At 48.2% G+C, this 23,061-nt stretch overlaps 1 protein-coding gene across 4 annotated transcripts in view; it reads right to left on the bottom strand.

The window, feature by feature from the left end:
• Positions 1-23,061, bottom strand: part of LOC139050018 (phospholipid-transporting ATPase ABCA3-like) — a 278,463-nt gene that overhangs the window by 158,330 nt on the left and 97,072 nt on the right. For 3 of the 4 annotated variants that reach the window (XM_070526088.1, XM_070526089.1, XM_070526090.1), the window contains exons 4-5: positions 15,980-16,068; positions 349-498 (exon numbers count right to left, since the gene is read on the bottom strand). In XM_070526088.1, coding sequence (XP_070382189.1) covers positions 349-498; positions 15,980-16,068 — 239 coding nt within the window. Of the gene's footprint in view, positions 1-348; positions 499-15,979; positions 16,069-23,061 lie in introns of those variants that run through there. The other variant, XM_070526091.1, reaches the window with a different exon arrangement.

The following is a 23,061-nucleotide window of genomic DNA, read 5'->3' as shown; positions in this document are numbered from 1 at the left end:
AAATAATATTTGAAGGTTGTTGTTTAAATTATTCGTATTTAATTAAAGAGGGCTAGACGGAGACTCCTAATAGCTAAGCTGATACCGATAAAATATTTACGAAAAGAACATGAGCTGTTTGCGGCATGATGTGTTTCTTTTCTACGATCACACAACAGTTGAACGCGTGCGTACAGGTGGGTAAAGGTTCTTGTGATTTATGATTATTATGTTTGAGTTAAACAGCACACATATCCCATTTATTCTTCGGCTGTCACCGACTGTAGCGGCGCCAGCCTGTGCGTAGCATGCAGACTCACTCTTATGTAGAACGCATGCGAAGGAAGCATTGAGATAACTTATACTCACCGAAGTCCCATTTTCGTTCTCTTCCTTTATTTTGCTTATCTGACCAACCATGAAACTATAGAATGCAAGCGTAATCGCTAGTGAAAGAATTGTTTCGTATGGAACCGCGTGGTCTTTGAACACCCAGCCGGGCATAGCACCAGTGATAACCTGGAGGTGAGAGAAACATCAGTAGTTAGAGCGGCAGTGAAATAAAGATTGTCACTAACCATGGAATGGTATTGCTATCCCTGGGCCTCTAATAATATGTGCGCAAAAAAAGGATGAAATTCCCCTGTTGCTTCTCAACTAGCTCTGGCATTCATTGCATATCTCAGGTTAATTCACAAGTAATTTTCTTTTCCTTGAAGGACGGACACAAAGTGAACTTAGCAAGCATAGCTTCTTTCTTTGCTACGATTGTTTCGTCATAGCGGAGGCCCAATTGTGATTTCTGCAGGAGAGGCCGTCCGAGTCAATGACAGACTGCATGCCATCACTCCCGTCGACTACCCCTCTTCGTATTGCGTCCCGCAGTGATAAAGTGTAAGTCTCAGCACGTCAACATGGAGATGCCCAGTTTTTTTGTTTTTCCGACAGCGAGCCAGTGCACTCAAATAACGACTACACCGTCTTTGAGGGCAAGTGACTGAAGGGGAAATACCGCAACACAACGGAAGACGTCCAACCCAGCGCACCGCCTCCTCCGACAAACAAAATTCCTTTTGTGCATCTCGACGTCTCTAAAAATGCACCTTCCGTACAGTGACGCGCTCTCAACACATACGTTGATAATGTGGCTCCGAAAGCAAATATCACAGTGCGTTTCAACAGCAAGCCAGACATAGTCCCCGTGAAAATTGCGACGCAGGCTGCACCAGAAAAATTCAAAAGTATGCGCATACTAGGACTTTGGTAGGCGCTATTTCCGATGTCGTGAGTGACATCAGTGACCAATAGTTACAAAGGTTTCCGTCTTCAACAGTGAAGGTCATCGACTTTTTTCGCTTCTTTAGGTAGACGAGCGTCAAGCTTATTTTCGGTGGGAGACCCGTCATTTGGTCATGCCGAGGTGGGCCATAGGAGACACCCGGTGAGGCCTTACGCGCACCGGTAATTGCAATGTCACAAGTGACTAAAGCTAGTTCATGACACATCCTTATGTCAAAAACAACAAAAAAAACAAATGAAAAGCTTAAATTATGGTGGATTGCACGAGCTTAATTCTAAGGATTATCCTAAACAGACAATGGATATAAAAATGAGCAAGAAAAGTAGGCCCCATAAAGAGCCGGTAGTGTAATCCCAGCACTGCAGAAGACGATCGTGTTGTCGACGAAGACAAGCTGCAGGTTCAAGTGAGAACTCCCTTGCTCGAATTTCGCAAGGTCAGCAGAACCTAGTTAAAAGGCATCGATAGATCTCTCTGTTCCGTTACTTCAAACGAGCCGCGCTAGTCGGCAATTGAATGCATTCTAGCAGACATCATCATCTTCCTGGGCCATGCGTCTTGTGCCTCGTGCTCCGAGCTTCGAGATTACAGGAAAAGGGAAGAAGAATGAAAAAGAGCCCTTTCGGCTCCTGCTACGGTTGGAACGGTTCTCAAATCTTTCACTCCCTGACTCTTGCGTTGTAGTAGTGGATCGAACCTTGGTCCCAATAACGTGGACCCGTACGTGATTACGGCGAGCATGACGTCATGGACAAGGCTATGAACGAGAGACAAGCGACCAGCGCGAATGGCCTCATCACGGCGCAGATTCATCTGCAGTCCTTTAGGCCAAAAAATCACGCAGTCTACTTAAGTCAGAAGGATGCCATCTTAAACCTTCGGCGCCTTACCTCGCAGGGCGCGAGGTTCCTCCACGCTCTCTCCGCTATATCATCTGAAACGGTTAAGGAGTTGCAAGACGTTGTGTATGCGCCACACGGCACCATTCCCTGTGACCACTTGAAATGAGGACCCCCCGCAGCTTCTCAGCTAACAGGAGTTCGGCGACCGCCAACAGTGGGCTCCACGTCGTATGCAGTTGTGTTTCAATGGCTAGGCTGAACGCAAACAGCCCGCTGTTACGTTAATGGTTCCGTCAATCTCTGCCGCAGAATTGGGTGATCACTTTGGCTACCATATCAGAAGACATGTCCCTCGACAATCTTGCCGAGCTCACCGACCCCATCACTGATTATTCAGCAAGAGGTATTATGGCAACAACGACTCTTCTGCTGTCGCACCTCGAAGATCGACAGGCTCTCTTGGAGGAAATTATTCAAAAACTTGCTCAGACATTACTACTCTCACTGCCCCATCGTCGCCACCTTGACTGTTAATACTGTAACAGATTCCCTTCTTGGTCCAGCTCCTGATCTAGCTCTCGACGCGGCGCATACTGCTGGTAGCACAACAGAAAGAAGTGGTTCTCGCTGAAAGAGGGAAAGGTTAGTGCTGTTCTGGTATCACAGCACATTCGGTTCCAGCGTAAGTCAATGCCGTTTCCCATGCAGCTGGCCGGGAAACATGCCGCAAAGTCACTGATGGCAGCCGGTGGCTCTTACCTTACAACAAGACATCTGCTCTACGACACTGGCAGGATTGCCGGTCAACGATTTCTCGAGAGCGCAGGTGAAGAGGTCAGCGTCGTCACTGCCGCGTGAATATACCGGCACAGCGCCAAAAATAACTGCGCGCTTTCGAGCAGCCAAGAACTCTTCTCTCAACATGTATGGCCAATGTTCTTTTACTGTCGACTTGGGTCTCCGACGCACCTTTCAATGTACGTTCATTGTTGCAGGCACACGTATGCCTATATTGGGCGCGTATTTTGTGAACTACTTTGGCCTTATTGTTGGCGTCTGCGCTCGTCGCATCGTTAACATGACGACTAGGATGCCTATACAATGCATCCTCGCTCCTATCGCTAGAATGCTACCACATACATCATTATCGGCGTTGGTGTCAATTTCGTCAGACTTCACGAAGCCTTAGAATATTGACACGTGTACTTGTTTGTCGAGTGGCCGCATTTCTTCATCTAAGAAATGTTAATGCTATCCCTCAGCGTAGGACGCGCTTGCGTATGTCAAAAGGTTCTGGAACGTTATCGATGGCTTTATCCGCTGTCGTCACCAAACCTTGTGTAATTTGATCACATGTAAACGTGACATGAATGAATTAACTTCCTGAAAGAGACGTGGGCACCAACGATTACGCTGGACGTTCGATAACTCATGTATAGAAGCGGACACGCTTAACCGGCAGATCAGATTTTAGACAATCGCCGAGTGCGTTCACCGCTATCCTTGTGCTTTGAGTGCAGCGTGTCTTTCAGGGCAGAGGTTCTCCCTATAAAACGGTAGTTTCGCCATTCACAGTTTTGCTGGTTCCTTCAATGTCACTATCAGGTGATGCTGACCGATAACATATAGCTGCCGGTATATCAAAATAGTGCGCATCATGTCCCCACAGGCCCCTCACCCATTTATTCCGCCGACCTAGAGGTCTCGCTGGTGACCGCCTTGCCACGGCATGAAGGTGAATCCATACTTGCTGAAACTGGGTATCTCCCGTCGTTCATTGAAAAATTGGTTTTCTGCTCTACACATTGTACCAAAGCGTGAGGCACGGGACTGGCACTGGAGCACTGATGACCGTGCCCTCTACGCGCACTCCTTCCCTGATCGCTGTCGACTCCCTCACATTTATGACTTCACAGCCAACCAGTGTGCAATGGTATTATTGCGCAAAATATATTTATGTAAGGCCTACCATGAAATCGCTGTGAAGCCAGCGAACACTGTGACACCATTTGGCCTTTCTCGAGTATGTCCGCATTCTGTTCAGGCGGAGAAACACTGCTCAGCTGTTCTAGAGGCTTATGAACAAGGTCATTCAGGGATTCCTCTTTATTTTTGAACACGTCGATGTCCTCCTGATGGCTAGTATTTCGCATGAGATGTATAGCAGCCATTTTCGCCTGCTATTTTCTCGTTTCCAGGAGCACGGCCTCCTCTCACAAACCAGGCTATGTGTCTTTGGTGTGCATGACATTGAGTTCCTCAGACACCGCTTGCCTCCCAAAAAAATCCCACCATTGGACAAGAAAGTTCAAGCCTTACACGATTTGCCTTGCCCAACGTCACTGGTAAACCTTCCTGAGTTCCTTGGGCTCCTCAACCAATCCAGGGAAGCCGAGTGCTAGTTTCGGTTTCAAGGAACATGCATGCTTCAAGCGGTTGCCAGACACCTTAACTTACTTTCTTATATCTGTTTTTGTGAATTTTCATGCGGGCGAAGCGCGGGAAGTGGTTGAATCCATGCGTCCGTCGATCCTACCTCCGCTTACCCTCGTAACTCGCTCAGCGATATCACAGGTTGGATCGAGCTTAGTCATCAGCTTCGGTTGTTATCCCAAATAGGAAGGTGGGAAAGATAACACAGAAGCTTGAGGAGGCGTGAAACGAACGGAAGACGCAGGAAATCAGGTCGACCAAGCATTAGACGAAGATTGCTCAATCAGAGGATCACCTGTGTTGAGCGGCTCTGTGGTGTTGTATCACCAGGAATGGCAGTTCTGCGAGGTTTTCCATGTTTCCTAATGACAGCAGATAAGCACTATTTCACTATGTTTGCTGGGCAGGTATTCATTTTCCAGGAGAAATCCAGTTCTGTGCAAGCCTGAGTGCACTGACCTCGACCCATTCGTTATGACGGCAGCCAATCCAGTGTCAGTGAAATACTTTTACTGAAGAGCTTGGGTGCGTGTTTGTTTTTATTGCTCAGTTACCTTTGTTTAGGCTGAGCGTCGGCATTTGCAAGTTTTTGGGCACCTGTATTATAGAAAAGGTGCAATGTTATTTATATTGTCAGTAAAAAGCATTTATTATTGCCAGTAAAAATGATATACCCTATTTAATAGTAATTGATTAGGACCTGGTAATCCCCCTTGCAATGAAGAGTGAGAATATTTTTTTATGAATGGTAGGGTCTTTGCGTTGCTATTGTTTAAATATAGTGCCCTCCTACTAACCGTTCTTTTCTGTAATTATGGTAATAAAGAAAAATATGAGGAAATGCAGATTAGTGTCCTCATACTCGCCGTGCTGTTCTATAGATATTATCCCAGTTCACAAAGCACAGGGGCTTTATTGTACCAAGTCGCAGTATGGCATTGTACTCGAAAAGGGCGTGCAGTATGCAGGCCAGCACAGAAAAAAGTATTTGTCTTCTCTTTATTGTGCTCGTATTCTCTAGCGCCCCGGTCGTCGTGTTTGTCGCCGTCAGAGTGTAGTTGGCAGAAACAGTGACTCGGCATTACCCTGCCTTATTAGCATCGTCCCGATGCTAATCAAATAATAGTCATTGGACTCGATAAACACCTTGTCGGTGCCCACACTTCAAAAAAATACGGCTTCGTCCGCACCTCGCAGACTACCTCAGACACCTATTAATGGCGTTTGGAGCAGCATGAACCGTCACCTATGATCTCGTAATTTACGTCACTAATATGGCGCTGAACCTTCCATGCTCCGAATTATTGGCGAGGAAGTTCCTCAGAGAGGCCTCGGCGTCTTGCTGGATACCAAACCCAGACCCGTTCCTCGGGTGTATAAGAGACCAATTGGTGGAGGAGATTGATGGTCGGCCGTCACGTTCTTGCTCTGTAGTTAACCTGAGGCAAGGGGGCTGTCGTGCTTCCTCGGCGCACTAAATGAATTTTGCGGCATCTTGGTGAGAATCATAGTAGTCATGAGGCAGCATAGCACCAAGCATCGCAATGGCTCCTTGGCCACGAATCAAACAAAACGGTGTCATTTTGGTTGTTTCCTGGCGTGCCATATAATGTGCGAATGTGACGAACGCCAATATTTTGTCCCAATTCTTGTGCTCCACATTGATGTACATGCAAAGCCTGTTTGCGATAGTCTTGTTGGGGCGTTCCGAAAGCCAATTTGTTTGTGGGTGAAAGGCTGCCGTCTTCCTATGCGCTGTGCCACTGAGAGTGAGCACAATGCTCCCAAGCTCAGCTGGGAATGCGGTTCCTTCATCGGTTATGATGGCTGCTGGAGCACCGTGTTTCAATACAACGTTCTCGATAAAGAACCATGCCGCTTCAGCTGCAGTCCCACTCAGAATTGCCTTCGTTTCATTGTATCGGGCGAGATAGTCCGTCCCGGCTATGAACTATTTATTGCCGTTGTAAGATGTTGAAAAAGGTCCAGTAAGGTCTGTTCCAATTTGAGTAAACGGCGTTACTGGCACTGAAACGTGCTGCAGTAGTGCAACAGGTTTGGCCGATGATACTTTGCATCGCTGGCACTCAAGGCAACTTCTAACGTAATGCTTCCCCTCTGCAACGAGCCTTGACCAGTAGTATCTTTGTTTGATTCATGCCATTGTTCTCGTGCAACCGAGGAGGCCTGAGGCGCTTTCGTCATGGCAGGCTTGCAAGATTTCGTGGCGGAGATTTTCGGGAACTACTAGCAGATACCTCTTCCCTGTTAAAGGGAAGTTCTTCCTGTAGATAATTCTATTACGCACACAGAATGAAGGTAGACTCCTTCAAAATAATTTCCACACATTCGTAGCTCGCCCTTGCAAGAACTCCATGAGTAACTTGAGCTCCTGCTCATATTCCCGTTACCGGGAGATGGCGACCGCATAAAAAACCCCTAAAAACCTGTGTATTCATCCTCATCGGCTTTTGGCGGTGCAATCGGTGATCTCGATAGGCAGTCCGCATCTAAGTGGTCTCTTCTCGACTTGTAGACTATTGTCATGTCGTATTCTTAAAGCTGCAAGCTTCAACGTGCCAAACCTCCAAGAGGATCTTTAATATTGGTTAACCAGCAAAGGCAATGATGATCGCTTACGACTTGAAAAACACGCCCTTATAAGTACCCGCTAAACTTCGCGACAGCCCATACGACAGCCAGGCATTCCTTCTCAGTGGTTGAGCAGTTCGGCACAGCACGTGACAATGTTCTGCTCGCATAAGTAACTACACTCTCGGCACCGTCTTCCGACTGAAGGACAACAGCATCACGGGCCACGTCGCCAGCATCTGCGGGGATCGCTGATGATGCATCCTCGTCAGAGTGAGCGAATACAGGCGCACTTTTTAGACGCTGCCGTAAATCGCTCGGAGCCGCCCTTCTTGGTCTCCTGCCCGCACAAACGCAACGTCCTTTCATTTGAGGCGGGTCAGTGGAGCGGCGAGATGCGCAATATCCGTGATAAATCGCCGGTAATAGGCGCAGAGACACAGGAAGCGTCTGAATGAGGTCTTATCCGTAGGCCCTGGGAGCTTTGCGGCCACAGCAATTTTATCCTTGTCAGGCTTAACTCCATCTTCGTTGATGACATGGCTTAGGAACGGAAGTTCTTCAAACCCAGAGTGACATTTTTTCTGGTTTTCGCGTAAACCACGCGGACCGCATGGCGTGAAGAACTGGCAGCAGCCGTTTTAGGTGTTCTTCAAAGTGGCAGAAAAATCAATCATGCCATCGATATAATCCAGGCGAGTCTTCCACTTTAGACCGGATGGGGCAGTGTCCACTAGCCTTTAAAACGCGGATGGGGCCGAGCATAAGGCGAAAGGCAGAAACTTAAATTCGTAAAGCTCATCAGGCATCACAAAAGCAGTCTTCTCTCGATCGCGCTCACCACCTTTATTTGCCAGTATCCCCATTTAAAGTTCATAGAAGAGCAGTAACCCACATGCCGTAGCCTGTCCAAAGGGTCATTGATCTGGGGTAACAAATAAAATCTTTCTTTCTAACGCGATTCAACTTGTCATAATCAGTGCAAGATTTCAACGTACTATTCTTCTTTTTAAAAGCACAACATCTGATGCCCAAGGGCTTGTTGATGGCTGGATTACAGCATCCTGTAGCATCTTCTCGACCCGCTGCTGTATTGCCTCACGTTCTTTCTCAGCCACACCATACCGGTTCTGTCGAATGGGTCTTGCTGTCTCCTCCGTGATGATGGAGTGCTTTGTCAGCGGCGTTTGACTTACGACATAGATGAGAAGCACTCCAACTCTTCGATCAGTTCCATAAAATGGTGTCGCTCTGTTGGCGTTAAGCCGAGACCAACGTCAACAGCGGGTATACGTGGAGTTGTACGAGCCTTGGCTTCTCCTGGTATGGCAAAATAGTCTTGAGAGCGATCGATTTCATCTAGTTATGTGAAAGCGGTACCTTTACTGATGCGCCAACGTTCCTTTGTGAAATTTGTCAAGAGTATCTGCGAACCCCTGTCGACTAAACTGACGATGCGACGGACGATGCCAACGCCTTGGCGGAATAGAAGGGTAGTTGCAGGTTATGCCACTGCATCTTTTTATACCGTGCGCTGCAACCGACGGAAACAAGTCGGCATGATAGCGACGGTATGCGCACGTCCTTGTCGATAACACGTAGCGCTTCGCGTTGGGTTCTATGCCAGGGGTCGTGTCCTTTTAAGGGGAAAATGTTACCACGGCGTCGCCTATGTTGACAACGGCACCGTATTCCCTTAAGGAGTCCATTCCTAATATGAGTGATTTGCAGCACTGCGGTATAATCACGAATGTGGCGACAAGAACTACGTTCCCGATCACAAGTTTTGCCGTACACTTGCCGGTGGCTTTCATTTTCTGGCCTCCAGCATTTCAAATGTAAGGGCCTGTCTATTGCATTCTGATTTTATTGAGTTTGTCAGCGCCAATGTCCACTAAGGCTGTCACTCCATGCCCGTCAATCGTTACAGCGAGGTCGGCAGTCACAATTTTGTGGGCATTGTCCTTTTTCGCCAACAGTGGGGGATCGTCAGTCCCAGTTTTGTCGGCGTCATCTTTTATCGGCAACAGTGGGGAATGTCTGCAACTTGAGGATATTATACCTTTGCCCCAGAGGTCGCCGCTTTCAATTTCTCCGCCGTGGGCTGCGAGGTCGACTTCTGGCGACGTCAGGAAAAACTTCGGCTGTTCGACGAGGAAAAGCATACTGGAGACGGTGAGCGCGAGCGTCGAATAAATGAGCTCACTTGCCAGCCAGCATGACTGTAATCGGAGGAGGCGCGGCTTTCATAAAAAAAGCGCGGCGTAGCGGCATGTGGACTTCACTGGTAGCCAGCTGGACAATGAGGACAAAAACAATAAATGTGTCCTCTCTCTCCACAATAACACAATGGTCGCCTATCTGCACTGCGCGTAGTTGGGGTCACCTTACATGCTCCCGTTGGGTCCAGGCTGCGGCGGGAGGCCGTTTATGGTACTGTGTTGTCGGTAGTGTAGACAAGGGGCGAGAAACAGCGTCTGTATACCTGCGTGCGTTCGACTGGTATGGCAGCTCGGAAGGCGATGTATGACGAACCACTTCTGCGTAGCTGTAGGCCGTCGGCTGGTATGCAATCTCGGGACAGGGCTCTGGAGGGACAAAAGCCTGTCGGATTCCTGGCGCACGACTTCAGCGACGGAGGCAACTGTGAACTCCTGCGTCGGCGGCGAATGTGCTGATGTGCTTGCCTAGCGCTCTGCTTTGCAATTTTCTCGCGCACAATCTATCGTAAGCAGGTCTCATCGGCTGTGGAGAGTACTGCGGCTCTTCTCGATGCTCAAGCGACAAAGCGGTCGTACGGTTGATACCGATGCTGCAGCGCCCCCTCGATTGGCATGGCCTCCTTAAACTCGTCCACAGTTTTCGGCGGATTGCACGCAAGACCAGAAAAGAGCTGTTCTTTGAAACGCGGTATCAGATGGATCAGCTTTTTGCCTCGGAAATGTTAGGATCTGCGCGGCGAAATAGCACCCGCTATTTAAGCAGCACTATTTAAATAGCACCCGCCGCGGTTAGCACCCGCCGCGGTCGCTCAGTGGCTATGGTGTTAGGCTGCTGAGCACGAGGTCGCGGGATCGAATCCCGACCACGGCGGCCGCATTTCGATGGGGGCGGAATGCGAAAACACCCGTGTACTTAGATTTAGGTGCTCGTTAAAGAACCCCAGGTGGTAGAAATTTCCGGAGTCCTCCATTACAGCGTGCCTCATAATCAGAAAGTGGTTTTGGCACGTAAAACCCCATAATCTATCTATTGAGCTAGTAGGTAATCTAATGTGGTACCATTGTGCCAACTGCCACATGTAATGTTTAAACAGATTCCGTGCAGCTAAAGAACACCATGTATATAGAATGTTCCTGTGGCTGTGCTGGAGTAAGGTATGGTGGCCGTGGAAATTCAGATGATTCATATCGTGGCCTTTAACCTCAGCACTACGTCAGGCATTGTCACCTAAGTGTACTGTCAAAAGGTATGCAGAAGCTCCACAGGAGTTCAGTAAATGCGCTTAAGCATACCACCAAATTTCAGTTGGCCCAGCAAGAAATTCAAAGTTGGGCCACCCCAAATGTGAAATTGGTGAAGCCCTAAATTTTAAGTTGAGCCACTGCAAATTTCAAGTTTCCCAGGTTCTAAGCTTGAAGTTGCTCAACCGCACGTCTCAATTTGACCCACACCCACATATGAAGATGGCCACCCTCGAAAATTAAGTTGGAACACCGCCAAATTTCAGTTGGACCACCCGCACATCTCAAGTTAGCCCGCCCTCAAATCCCAGTTGGCCCAACCCGAAATTTCAGTTTTCCCACCCCTATTATAAGCTTCCCCATGCAATTTTTATGGCGCCCTAAGTATGTATATGAGGACTTAAGTTGTTCGCTTAAATTGTTTCGCATGGCTTATGAAGTTATCAATCTACTCGAATTACCCTATTACAACAATTGTCATAACATTGCAAATTAAGCATTTTTGTGCTCAAAGAAGACCTTACACTTTTCCGGTTCATTTTCGCATGCCAGGAATGGGGTACTCAAGGAAAAAATGCTTATGCATGAATATCGTGTTAATAAATTGCAAATACCCCTTTTCTGTCTACCTCCACAAGTAACATTTTGGTGAAGGTGTTCCATCTCTTCCGTCGCCACGGAGTACTGCAGCAGTCGGCAGATTGAGCTTGTCACCATGATGCCCTGTGAAGAGCCCCGCTCAGTAAAGCCGCGGCTCGCGAAACTGCTCCAATTGTCACGGTTGCCCCCTGTCGCAACCCAAGGGCCGTATTCTGAAAATATCCACTTCGGCGATACTATCGCCTTAGTGACAGTTCACCGTTTGCGCGCGCTGATTGACTGCTTTAGCAAAATAGTGTGAGCTGCGTCATCCGATGTTCATCATCCAGCCAATCAGCGCTCGCGTGACAGTGAGCTATAGCGTAAGTGAATTGTTTCAGAATAAGGCCTCTAGTATGCTCTCTGGCGTGGAGGCGCACGACGTTGGCGAATGAATGCAACTCTATGAACGCGTCAGTGCTAACAGCAGGGGAGTTCCAACGATTATGCTCGCAAATGCCATCTTTTACTTCAGCAGCACCCCATGCGTGTGGTTCCAGGATCATGAAGACGAGATGACCGGCTGAGAAATGTTGAAAGAAAAGCATCATGAACAGTTTGGCGAACTTTTCGGGCGCAAATCTGCCGCGAGATGCGCTCTGGTGAGCCGTGTTCAGACGTCTAGAGAGCGGTACGTTTCACAAATCAAAAAGGTATTGACTCTTTGCCGCTAAGCTGACGACATTATGCCAGGAACAGATAAAGTAGCAAATATGGTAAAGTAGCCCTTGTACTAAAATGAATCGCTTACGACGCCTTCAGTTAGTTTGTTTTCGGGAACGTCTCGACTATGGATGCCATCATGAACGAAGGTTATCGCCTAGAACAAGCTCAGAACCACCGTATCAGGCACTACATCACGCTGCTATCCATTACTGCTGCTACGTCGACATGTGAGGGCTGGCTGAGTCATCTCACCGCCTGTGAAGATGTAACCCACATAGTTCGCCGTGAGCTCAAGGCCACCTGTTCGCCAACCTTTTCCGCGACGCCTTCCGATCCGCCAATAGCCACGATTCCGATGGTTCAGGACACTGTCTAACATAAATTTCAGCAAATGGGTCTCAAGTACGTGTGTTTCTCGACTCAACTCAGCGTCGCCAGTTGTATAGCGGCCCTCCTCTCCCCAAGTCTTCTCCTACCACATATCGCCATCCATCCAAATGGCGCACCCCTGATGACAGGAACATTTGCTTCCACTGCTGTCGCTTCGGCCACGTCGCTCCTTATTGCCGCAACGGATGGCCGCCACTGCCTCCGACATACGCCAGCGCTTATGCAAGTACCTTTGCACATCATGCTCAGTGTGCCACCCGCCATATACCTACTGGCACTAAGGCTCCAACTGTGACCTTCGTTACGGCCGGTCGCCTTCCCCTCGACACCACGTGTACCATTTTCTCCAATCCCGTCACTTGTCTCCGCCGCCTATAGCTACGTGCACCTCGCCGGAAAGCTAGGTACTGCAGCTTCAGGAGTTTAAGGTGCGTTCTCAAACTTGCCCTCAAATCCTGTGCTCATGTTACCTACGAACAGAAACATTCTTAACACTCACGTCGACGGTTGTCCTGTAAATGTACTGAGTGATACAGAAGCCCATCTTTCTATGAGTGCTACCTAAATGCTATCTAAATGTATGGGTGGAGGGACCTTAGTCAGGCAGAGCTCATCTGCCTTTTAGTCCTTTCAACCCAGGCAATGTATGTCTGAATAAACTGAACTGAACTGAACTGAACTGAACCTTGCGAACGTGACTCAGGAAGCTCTTCACCCCAGCGTCGGCATGAGTCGTCGGCGTTGTGGATGGCGATACTCTCCCTATCGTCGGCACGTGCACAGCATGTGTCAGCGTCGCCGGCCGCCACCCTCCTCTCGTCTTCACCTGGTTTGCTGATTGCCCCAAAGACCAAATGCTCGCACTCAATTTTCACTCCGCGTATCTTGCTCTTACTAACTGTTGTGCCAGTACCCTTCGACTTGATTTGCCGACTATCTCTGAACCTTCCGAGACATGCCCCTGCTGCTTACGCCCCACCGGTTTTATTCGCTTGTCACTAAAGGAATTATCCTATATCGAACTGTCGTCTTTGCCATGTTTCTTTTGACAACTTGAGCGTCTAGCAACTATGCTCAACATTTTTCAAAAGGCAACGCTGCAGCTGTAGTTGTCAAAATGTCGTTTCGGCCACAGTAAGTTTTCTGTCCCGTGCCAACTCGCTGACGCTTCCGGAGTATAGCCTCACTCCGACAAAACTCGCGCTGTCTGCGACTTCCGGTTCTGTAGACAAACTGCAGATGTTCGATGTTTTGAATGAATATGCTCACACTTCCCGACTTTTTGTCAGGGTTTCGCGGCTATCGCTTGATCCCTCACTAATCCTGTGAAGAAAAGCGCACAATTTTCGTGGAGTAATTCAGAAACTGCCACCTTCTCTTGTCTCGTCAGTCTTCTCTCCTCACCACCCGTCCTCGCCCACTATGAACCTGATTCCCCTGCGGAATTGCGTACAGATGCCAGTGATCACCGCAGGGGTGCTGAACTAACCCAGCCTCAACAATGCTAGGACCACCGTACCGCTTATGCAAGCCACCTCCTATCACTATCAAAGCGCAACTATTCCATTATGAAAAGAAAATGCCTTGCGGCTGCGCGGGCTGTTGCGCACTTCCATCCCTACCTGTGTTGTCGTCCTTCCTCCGTAGTCGCTGACCATCATGTTCTCCGATGACTCTCGGCCCAAAAGAATCCTAGGACATGTCTTGGTCGATGGGCTTTGAGGATCCAATAGTTTTGATATTCTGTAGTTTACAAGTCTGGCCGTATCCACCAACACACTGACAGTTTGTTGCATTACCCTGTTTACTCTGACCCTTCAGTACTGGCAGTGTTGCTTGCGTTTTCTCGGTATCACAGCTTTCGATGTCACCGACGAAAAACTTAATGGCGCCTACATGAAATCCGTTATCGATCATTGTGAATGCGCTTCGGCCGATTATCCTCGACGGTATGCTTTACCGTCATAATCTTCCCCCGTATGGCTCTGATCACCTACTTGGTAATTCACAAATATCTCGGCTATACCACTCAAGAAGACCTTCACGACACACCAGTGGTGGGGAACCTAGGCGTACCACGAACCTACGACGGAGTACACCGCCATTTTTATGGTGGGTCCTAGCACGTTCCGTACGATGTTATCTTGCCGCTTTTGACCTATGTCAATGACACAAAAAGCAGTCTAAGCTTATTGCTGGTTACCTGCAACCATTATACTTCTCGGCCATGCCCTTCCACCATGTGGCTTAGATCTTCTCGGCCCCTTTCGGTATTCTACATCGAGGAACATGTGGGTTGCTGTCCCTGCGGACTACGCCAACCCGCTAGGCCATACCACAGGCTCTTTCGACCAGTTGAGCAACTGATGTTGCGCACTTCCTCCTACATGATGTGGTTTGATGCATAATACTCACTCGTCAAAAACTGAGACCGTGGTCTTGCGCTTCTGTCCAGAGTCATTGAAGACATGATGAATGTTTGCTCTGTACAGCCTAATCCTACCACCTCCTGCCATCAACAAACATCCTCGCTGAGCGTTTCCATCGAACCCCCTTACAGATATGCTTGGCAAACTCATTTCTGCCGATTACCATGACCGGGACCTCGTTCCACCTAGCAATAAAGTTGCTTACAACTCCTGACGTCTCGAATCTGCTGGCTACTCCCCCTTCTATCTATTCTACGGCTGAGAACCAGCACTACGAATACACGTAGTGCTTCCGTCCACCTCTATTTGAAATTGCAATTATGCCCGCTGCCTCCATCACGGTGATTTGGATTTTTCGCCCGGTATCCTGGTGTTTCCTTGGTAACCATCTCGTAATGGTGACCTTCTCAAAAAACTACTCTCTGTTACAAAGGCCCCCATCGCGTGCACCGCCAAGTGACTGCTGGCGTCTACGAAATTACTCTAGCCATTCCCGCTAAGTTCTCCACTCTGACAACCCGTGACATTGTCCACGCCACCAGGCTCAAGCCATAAAACTCTACACACGCCTTGTATATTTAACAGCACCTGCACATTGCCATTTACACCGCGGAAGGGCGGGTAGCTTTACAGTACCACCCACAGATGCTGAAATAACGGCTTCACCTAGAAAGGCGAAAAAGTGCGGGGGCTCTTGGCGCGAACTAGTGCCTGTCTTTAAGTATAACTTCAGTGTATATGCATTGTAAATTGTCTCTTTTCTTTCTGTCTTTCGTCATGCAGCAATATAAGCCAATCAGACGTGGATGGAAGAAAACGAAAACGGAAAATAATACTCTGTAAGCTTTATTTGTAAAAAAAACTAAGGTGACAGGAAATGAAAGTAGACTAAAACAGATGTCCATGCAGGTGGGAGCCGAACACAACATATTTTCTGAAACTAACATTAGGCTCTTGGCCAACCGTGTAGCGTGCCTGAGCGCGCTTGCCCTCTGATGATTCAACCAATATACGACGGGCTAATTCTCGTATGCGAATGTATAGCCGGCTCACGGAACAAAATAGAGACAGTCCTTTTAACAAATTAAGCAAAGTACACGCACCGATTTCACTACAGAAATGTAACCGTCTAAGATTTGGGGTGCAATTCTTGTCACACACGATGATCGCTAAAATGCACGCATGCCCGTTATTTAAGCCAATACGCACACAAAGGACGAAATATTGTACGTTTTCGTCACTCACCTCGTAATTCATTTCCGCGTCTGGATATTTTCGACTTTGTAGCTTTAAGTGTTCCTGTTGTATTATCTGTTGGTAAACCACAGATTGGTCTGCAAGTAGAAGACACTGACTAATTAATACATGTAGGTCCTGAGGAATTACTCTTGCACTTCACTGACATTGCAGAGAAGCACACACACACACACACACACACACACACACACACACATATATATATATATATATATATATATATATATATATATATATATATATATATATATATATATATATATATATATATCATTCTGCTTACGGCCACTGCAGAGCCAAGGCCTCTCCCATACTTCTTCAACTGCTCCGATCATGTACTAATAGCCGCCATGTCGTCCCTGCAGACTTCGTAATCTCAATCGCCCACCTAACTTTCTGCCGCTCCCTGCTACGCTTCCCTTCCCTTGGAATCCAGTCCGTAACCCTTATTGACCATCGGTTATCTTCCCTCCTCATTACATGTCCTGCCCATGCCCATTTCTTTTTCTTGATTTCAACTAAGCTGTCATTACCTCGCGTTTGTTCCCTCACCCAATCTGCTCTTTTCTTATCCCTTAATGTTACACCAATCATTCTTCTTTCCATAGCTCGTGGCGTCGTCCTCAATTTAAGTAGAATCCTTTTCGTAAGCCTCCAGGTTTCTGTTCCATACGTGAGTACTGGCAAGACACAGCTGTTATAGACTTTTATCTTGAAGGATAATGGCAACCTGCTGTTCATGACCTGAAAAAGTCTCCCAAATGCACCACAGCCCATTCTTATTCTGCTGATTATTACAATATCATGATCCGGATCCGCGGTCACTACCTGCCCTAAGTAGGTGCATTCCCTGACCACTACCAGTGCCTCGCTACCTATCGCAAACTGCTGTTTTCTACCGAGACTGTTAAACATTACTTTAGTTTTCTGCACATAAATTTTTAGACCCACCCTTCTGCTTCCCCTCTCCAGATCAGTGAGTATGCATTGCAATTGGTCCCCTAGTTACTAAACAAGTCAATATCATCAGCGAATATAGCAAGTTACTAAGGTATTCTCCATTACCTATTATCTCCAATTCTTCCCAATCCAGGTCTCTGAATACCTCCTGTAAACACGCTGTGAATAGCATGCGAGAGATCGTATCTCCCTGCCTGACTCCTTTCTTTATTTGGATTTTGTTGCTTTCATTATGGAGCACTACGGTGGCTGTGGAGCAGCTATAGATATCTTTCAGTATTCTTACACACGGCTCGTCTACACCTTGATTCCCTAATGCCTCCATGACTGCTGAGGTTTTGACTGAATCAAACGCTTTCTCATAATCAATGAAAACTACATATAACGGTTGGTTATATTCCGCACCTTTCTTTATCACCTGATTGATAGTGTGAATATAGTCTATTGTTGAGTAGCCTTTACGGAATCCTGCCTGGTCCTTTGGTTGACAGAAATCTAAGGCGTTCCTGATTCTATTTGCGATTACCTTAGTAAATACTATGTAGGAAGAGGACAGCAAGCTGATCGGTTTAACATTTTTCAAGTCGTTAGCGTCCGCTTTCTTATGGATTAGGATTATGTTAGCGTTCTTCCAAGATTCCGGTACGCTCGAGGTCATGAGGCATTGCGTATACAGGGTGGCCAGTTTTCATAGAACAATCTGTCCACCCTCCTTCGACAAATCTGCTGATACCTGATCCTGCACAGCTGCCTTCCCCCTTTGCATAGCTCCCAAGGTAGTCTTTACGTCTTCCGACGTTACTTGTGGGATTTCAGATCACTCTAGACTATGCTCTCTTCCATTATCGCCGAGGGTGCCGCTGCCATATATATATATATATATATATATATATATATATATATATATATATATATATATATATATATATATTTATATATATATATATATATATTTATATATATATGTATATAAGCGTTTATTAGTAACATAAAACAACACAAGCAAAATACATGATAAGCGCGATGATCGCACTCGTCCTGGTTAGTCGGTGATCGGGCGCCTTCGTATCGCTTGATCTCTGCGACAAATGATGACTATACGTGCACTTACGGTTGCATTTGATGCGGGTGCTGCTTTCCCTCTTCACACGATAACTTCGGACCCGGACTCTACTATGTCTGACGGCGTTTCATTGCGAGATGCTTCCTGAGCACCTGCTCTAATTTGTCCGTCCTTACCAACGCAGCGAGACCCATATAATATATAGCGCCATGGAAGACAACGACGTGAAAGATACGATGTCTTCCTACGAACTAGTAAGTGCGCATAAGTGGAATGAAGCAGCGAAGCTATAGAATTTCATCACTTACATTAGTCATGTTGCGCATCTATGGTTTCGACAACGATGGAGCTGATATTGTAAACTGGTTGTCTTTTAAGATGATCTTCGCGGGAGTAACTGACCAACCCGCTGTGCGCAAGCTCCGCGCAGAACTGCGCTTGCACAATCACGCCCACCAATCAGGCGAGAACTTTAGAGCCAACATTGAAAATGCCGTAGATCTTTGCCGCCGCATTAACGCAGCCATTTCGGAAACTAAAAATCCGGCAAATAATCAACGGAGTTGATTACGACGGCTTCCACATGCTCGTTTACAAGCAAACCCAAATTGTGGCCGAGAACATTCATCTACTCCAACGTTACAACGACCTGCGGAAACAGAGCATTTCCAAGCGGCGGTCTAACTTGGATGCGTTAAGCATTCGGCTCTCCTCATTTGGATGCTTCTGGTAACCGTATTTAACTGCAGAAAATACAGCACTTCTCGAAGAAGTAGCACAACAATTGTCCCTTGTTTCCGTAATTCCGAGGCCTACGAAAATGCCAATCTCTGTGCCCCAACTGGTCATCCAACAGCATATTCCGAAAGAACTGTTCAATCACCAATGCTTCCGTACCTGTCTCCATACGTCTGATGTCCGATACTTTCGCTGGAGATACCATGTAACCATCAAGCGCCTTCTACGTAGCGCTGTCACCTGTACGTTTGGCCGCGCTCCCCTTTCCGCATCCTGCACCAATGCCTGCAAAACCTTGTCGCACTGCAGACAAAAGGCTAATATAAAATTTCTCTGTTCTTCCTGGCCATGTAGCACCCCTTTCCATTGCTGCGACTTCGGGATACGTCATGAAACCGAATACAAGGCTACGTTCATCCTGAGCCACCACACTACAGCCAGTTTCGTCTGGATCAGCCCCTAATACTATCTCTTCTTGTCAACGCGCGTTCGGCAAAGAGTGGTGGCCGTACCCACGCCACCATAGGTCTTCACCTATGCTCCGTTGACCCCAGTCTGTCCAAGAGGACAACTGACTGTCGCAGTTCCGTAGGCAAGAACTGCGCTCTTGTGTAAAGCTTCAAGACCTCGACTTTTTTCTGCTTGTGAGATGAAGGCGCACATGGAGAGTGTCGCTGTACAAGCGCTTGTGGATGCGGGAGCTGCTGTATCTGTGCTCCGTGGTTATATACCTATGTCGCAAGTCGAGAAATATGTGTTGAGCGAAAAATATGTGTTGAGCCGAAAAATACGTGTTGAGCGCTCATAACGAATGCGATGACTCAACCAAACTAATCAACGTCGTTTGCTATCTTGCACGCGTGGCCAAACTCTGGTTCAAGAACCATGAGGCGGATTTGCGAAAGATCACTACGTTCAAGGCGGCTTTTACAGGGGTATATTTATTGGGCCTGCCGTCCGCAAACTCCGAGCCCAGCTGTGTTTACGCAAACGTGCACAGGATACCAGTGAAACATTTACCAGTTACATAGCGGACATTGTCGATCCCTGTAAACGCGTCAGTACAGTCATGTCGGAAGCGGACTGGATTAAGCACTTCACGAGAGGAATTGATAATGACGCCTTCCATAGGCTAGTGGTAAAGAGCACGGACACTTGCTGACACTATCACCCTTCAGAGCTACGACGAGCTACGCAAACACCGACCTTTGACGATGCCTCCTCCGATAACCGGCGCATCGATCTCCAGCCTGGCAACTGGTTCCAGCCAAGCGTCGCTGATTACGCAAATCAAGGTCTTTCTCCCCACGACCGCACGACCGTGGTCCCTGGTACCCTTCACCAAGGTGCCTGCTAGTCCTTTACAATCTACTCTGCACAGCGTCATTCAAGGAGAAGTCGTTGACGCACTTGCGGTTGGTTCCCATCAGGCGCTTGCAGCCGCTCCGCTAACTTGTGCTGGATTAGCTGCCCCGCCACGCCAAAAGCCGACACGACCCTCTCAGCAGACCGTGCGCCACCCTTCTCCTCGCATCTCCTGGCCCAGAGCTCCTATTGCCAACCCGTGGCGCATACATGCCAATCGGCCTATATGCTTTGCATGTAAGTATCCAGGACACGTCGCAAGGTTCTGCCACCGAGTGCCAGCGATGGACAATGATCTCCGGGCGCCTTGTTATGTGGTCAACTCCAATGAAAACTACACTCCATCCAACCCGCCGCCTTCTCGTACTCTGACTAATTGTCCTCACTTTGACCATCGCCGCTCTCCATCCCCAGGTCACAGCTAGCTTTCACCGATGTGCCAGCGGCCTGTGTCTAACCACGGAAACTAGACGACGCAGTTTCCGAGACAACAACTGCGGAAGTTTCGAAATGCCGAAGTCATCATTACTGTTAATGTTATTGACGCGTTTATTGAAGATGTCGCTAAAGTCGTTCTTGTTGATACCGGCACAGCTGTTTCTGTTATGGATGCCAGATTTTGTCGATCACTTCGTAAGGTAGCGATGCCTCTTTCTGGATTGTCACTTCGGACTACAAGTGTTGAACCCGTCAAAATAACCACAGCCTGTACAGCCCGTGTCGTGATTCAAGACGTTACGTACACTATAGAATTCAAAATCAATCAATGAGAGTTGCCGGGCAACTTCCTAGCGGGCGAACGCTTTCATTTCATCGAGCGAAGATGCCTGGACGGACATGGAAGCCAAACGAGCGAGGCCTTTGTCACGCAGTAGAGATCGACGGGTCAGTGACTGCTGCCTGCGTAGATCTTCCTAGCTCTGGCACAGCGCAATAATTTCGGCCACAGATCGAGGATTTCTGGTTAGCAAAATGTTAAAAGGGTCGTCCTCTATGCCCTTCAGGATGTTTTGGATTCGATCAGACTCCGCCAAGGTCGAATTGACTTTCCGGCATAGGTCCAGGACATCTTCAATGTAACTGGCGAATCTTTACCTTGGCTGTTGTGCTTATTCTCACAACGCTGGCCGGCATGCATCTTACGAACATCAGGGCGACCAACTACAGTGGCGATGGAATTCCTAAATTTGGACTATGTCTGAAACTCTACTTCATGGCTATTATACCACAGCTGGTCACACCAGTGAGGTGGAACAGAACGAGGCTCAGTTTGGCCGCTTCGTCCCGATTTTTATGCTTGCTTACCCTGCCGTACGCCGGGAGCCATTCGTCCCCGTCAGTGTTGTCCGCTCCAGTGTAGATAAGAATGTCACTGCATCGACGCACCACGGGACATGCAGTGGGTGTGAGAGGAGGCGTTTTCTAGGAGGCGTCGTGGGACATGGTAGATACTAGGGTACAGGACCGGAGTTCCAGGAATTTTATCTGAGCTTACCCAGCACCTCCACCAATTCCAATGGTGCTTATTTGGCAGAGCTCGAAGCAGCGCTGCGTCAACGGTCAGGGGAATGACAACGTCCAAGCACGACAGCGGTTGCCGAGCAAGAGCGCTTGGCGCACTGGTGTCTTTCATCCTCGCTCATATATATATATATATATATATATATATATATATATATATATATATATATATATATATATGTTTATTGTACCGAAGGGAATGGGCATAATGCTGGTGAAAGAGAAGACGACGTGAATTGCTGGCTTCCCCGTTTCGTCATAATAAAGACCTGCTTACGCCTACCGCTACAATGTAGGAGTAGTGCTGCTGGGCAAACACCGCCGTTGTGACCCGCCGTGGTTGCTCAGTGGCTATGATGTTAGGCTGCTGACCACGAGGCCATGGGATTGAATCCCGGCCACGGCGGGCACATTTCTATGGGGTTCATGAGGTGCAGGTTTAAAGAACCCCAGGTGGTCAAAATTTCCGGAGGCCCCACTACGGCATGCCTCATAATCAGAAAGTGGTTTTGGCACGTAAAAGCCCCATAATTTAATTTTTTACCCCCGTTGTATTTGGTGGAGGTGCTGGGTTTCTCTTCGACATCCTGGAACTCCGCAGTCGTACGCTAACAACAGGTATTTCAATGGATAAACCGGGGCCATCCCAGGCTGCTGCTCCCGTGCCCCCGGCCATCGTATGCTCTGGCGTCATCCGGCAGCCCGATCTGGCTATATTTAGCGGCACAGACGACCACGATGTGGAAGACTGGCTTGCCGAATATGACTGTGTAAGCGCCTATAATAAGTGGGACGACCACGCGAAGCACACAAATGCCGTCTTTTACCTGACTTACGTGGCAAACCTATGGTTCCGCAATCATGAAGCCGATTTCACCACCTGGTCGGCTTTCCCGACAACTTTGGCAGAGGTCTTCGGCCGTTCGCCGACTTCGCGCTGAGCAGCCTTTACGTGGCCAAGTTCAACGCCAGAACGAGGCCTTTACCAGTCATAATGAAGACGTGCTCTCGCTCTGCAAGCGCGTCAGCTCATCTATGCACGAAGCTTACAAGATCAAGCCCGTCATGAAAGGCATCGATGACCATGCCTTCCAGATGCTCGTCGCGAAGAGTCCCCGGGAGATTGCCGAGGTCATACAGCTTTGTCAGCAGTATGACGAGTTGAGCAAGCAGCGTGCATGAACACGCGCTGCTCAGCAGGACACCATTGATATATCTCCGTTGGACCTCGGCCGCGACGCTGCCGACATCTCTGCTTTAATGGCAGAGATAGAGTAGTTCATCCACCAGGAAGTCGCACGGCAACTCTCTCTGACGAATAGCACACTCGAGCCGTCGACAACCTTGGCTCCTGCGCTTCGACACGTCATTCAGACGCAAGTTGCCGCGGCGCTGCCATCTGCCCTTCCTCCGCAGCCTGCAG

Source organism: Dermacentor albipictus, chromosome 9, assembly GCF_038994185.2.
Source record: "Dermacentor albipictus isolate Rhodes 1998 colony chromosome 9, USDA_Dalb.pri_finalv2, whole genome shotgun sequence".
NCBI lineage: Eukaryota > Metazoa > Arthropoda > Arachnida > Ixodida > Ixodidae > Dermacentor > Dermacentor albipictus.
This window is presented reverse-complemented; position numbering and strand designations above follow the sequence as displayed.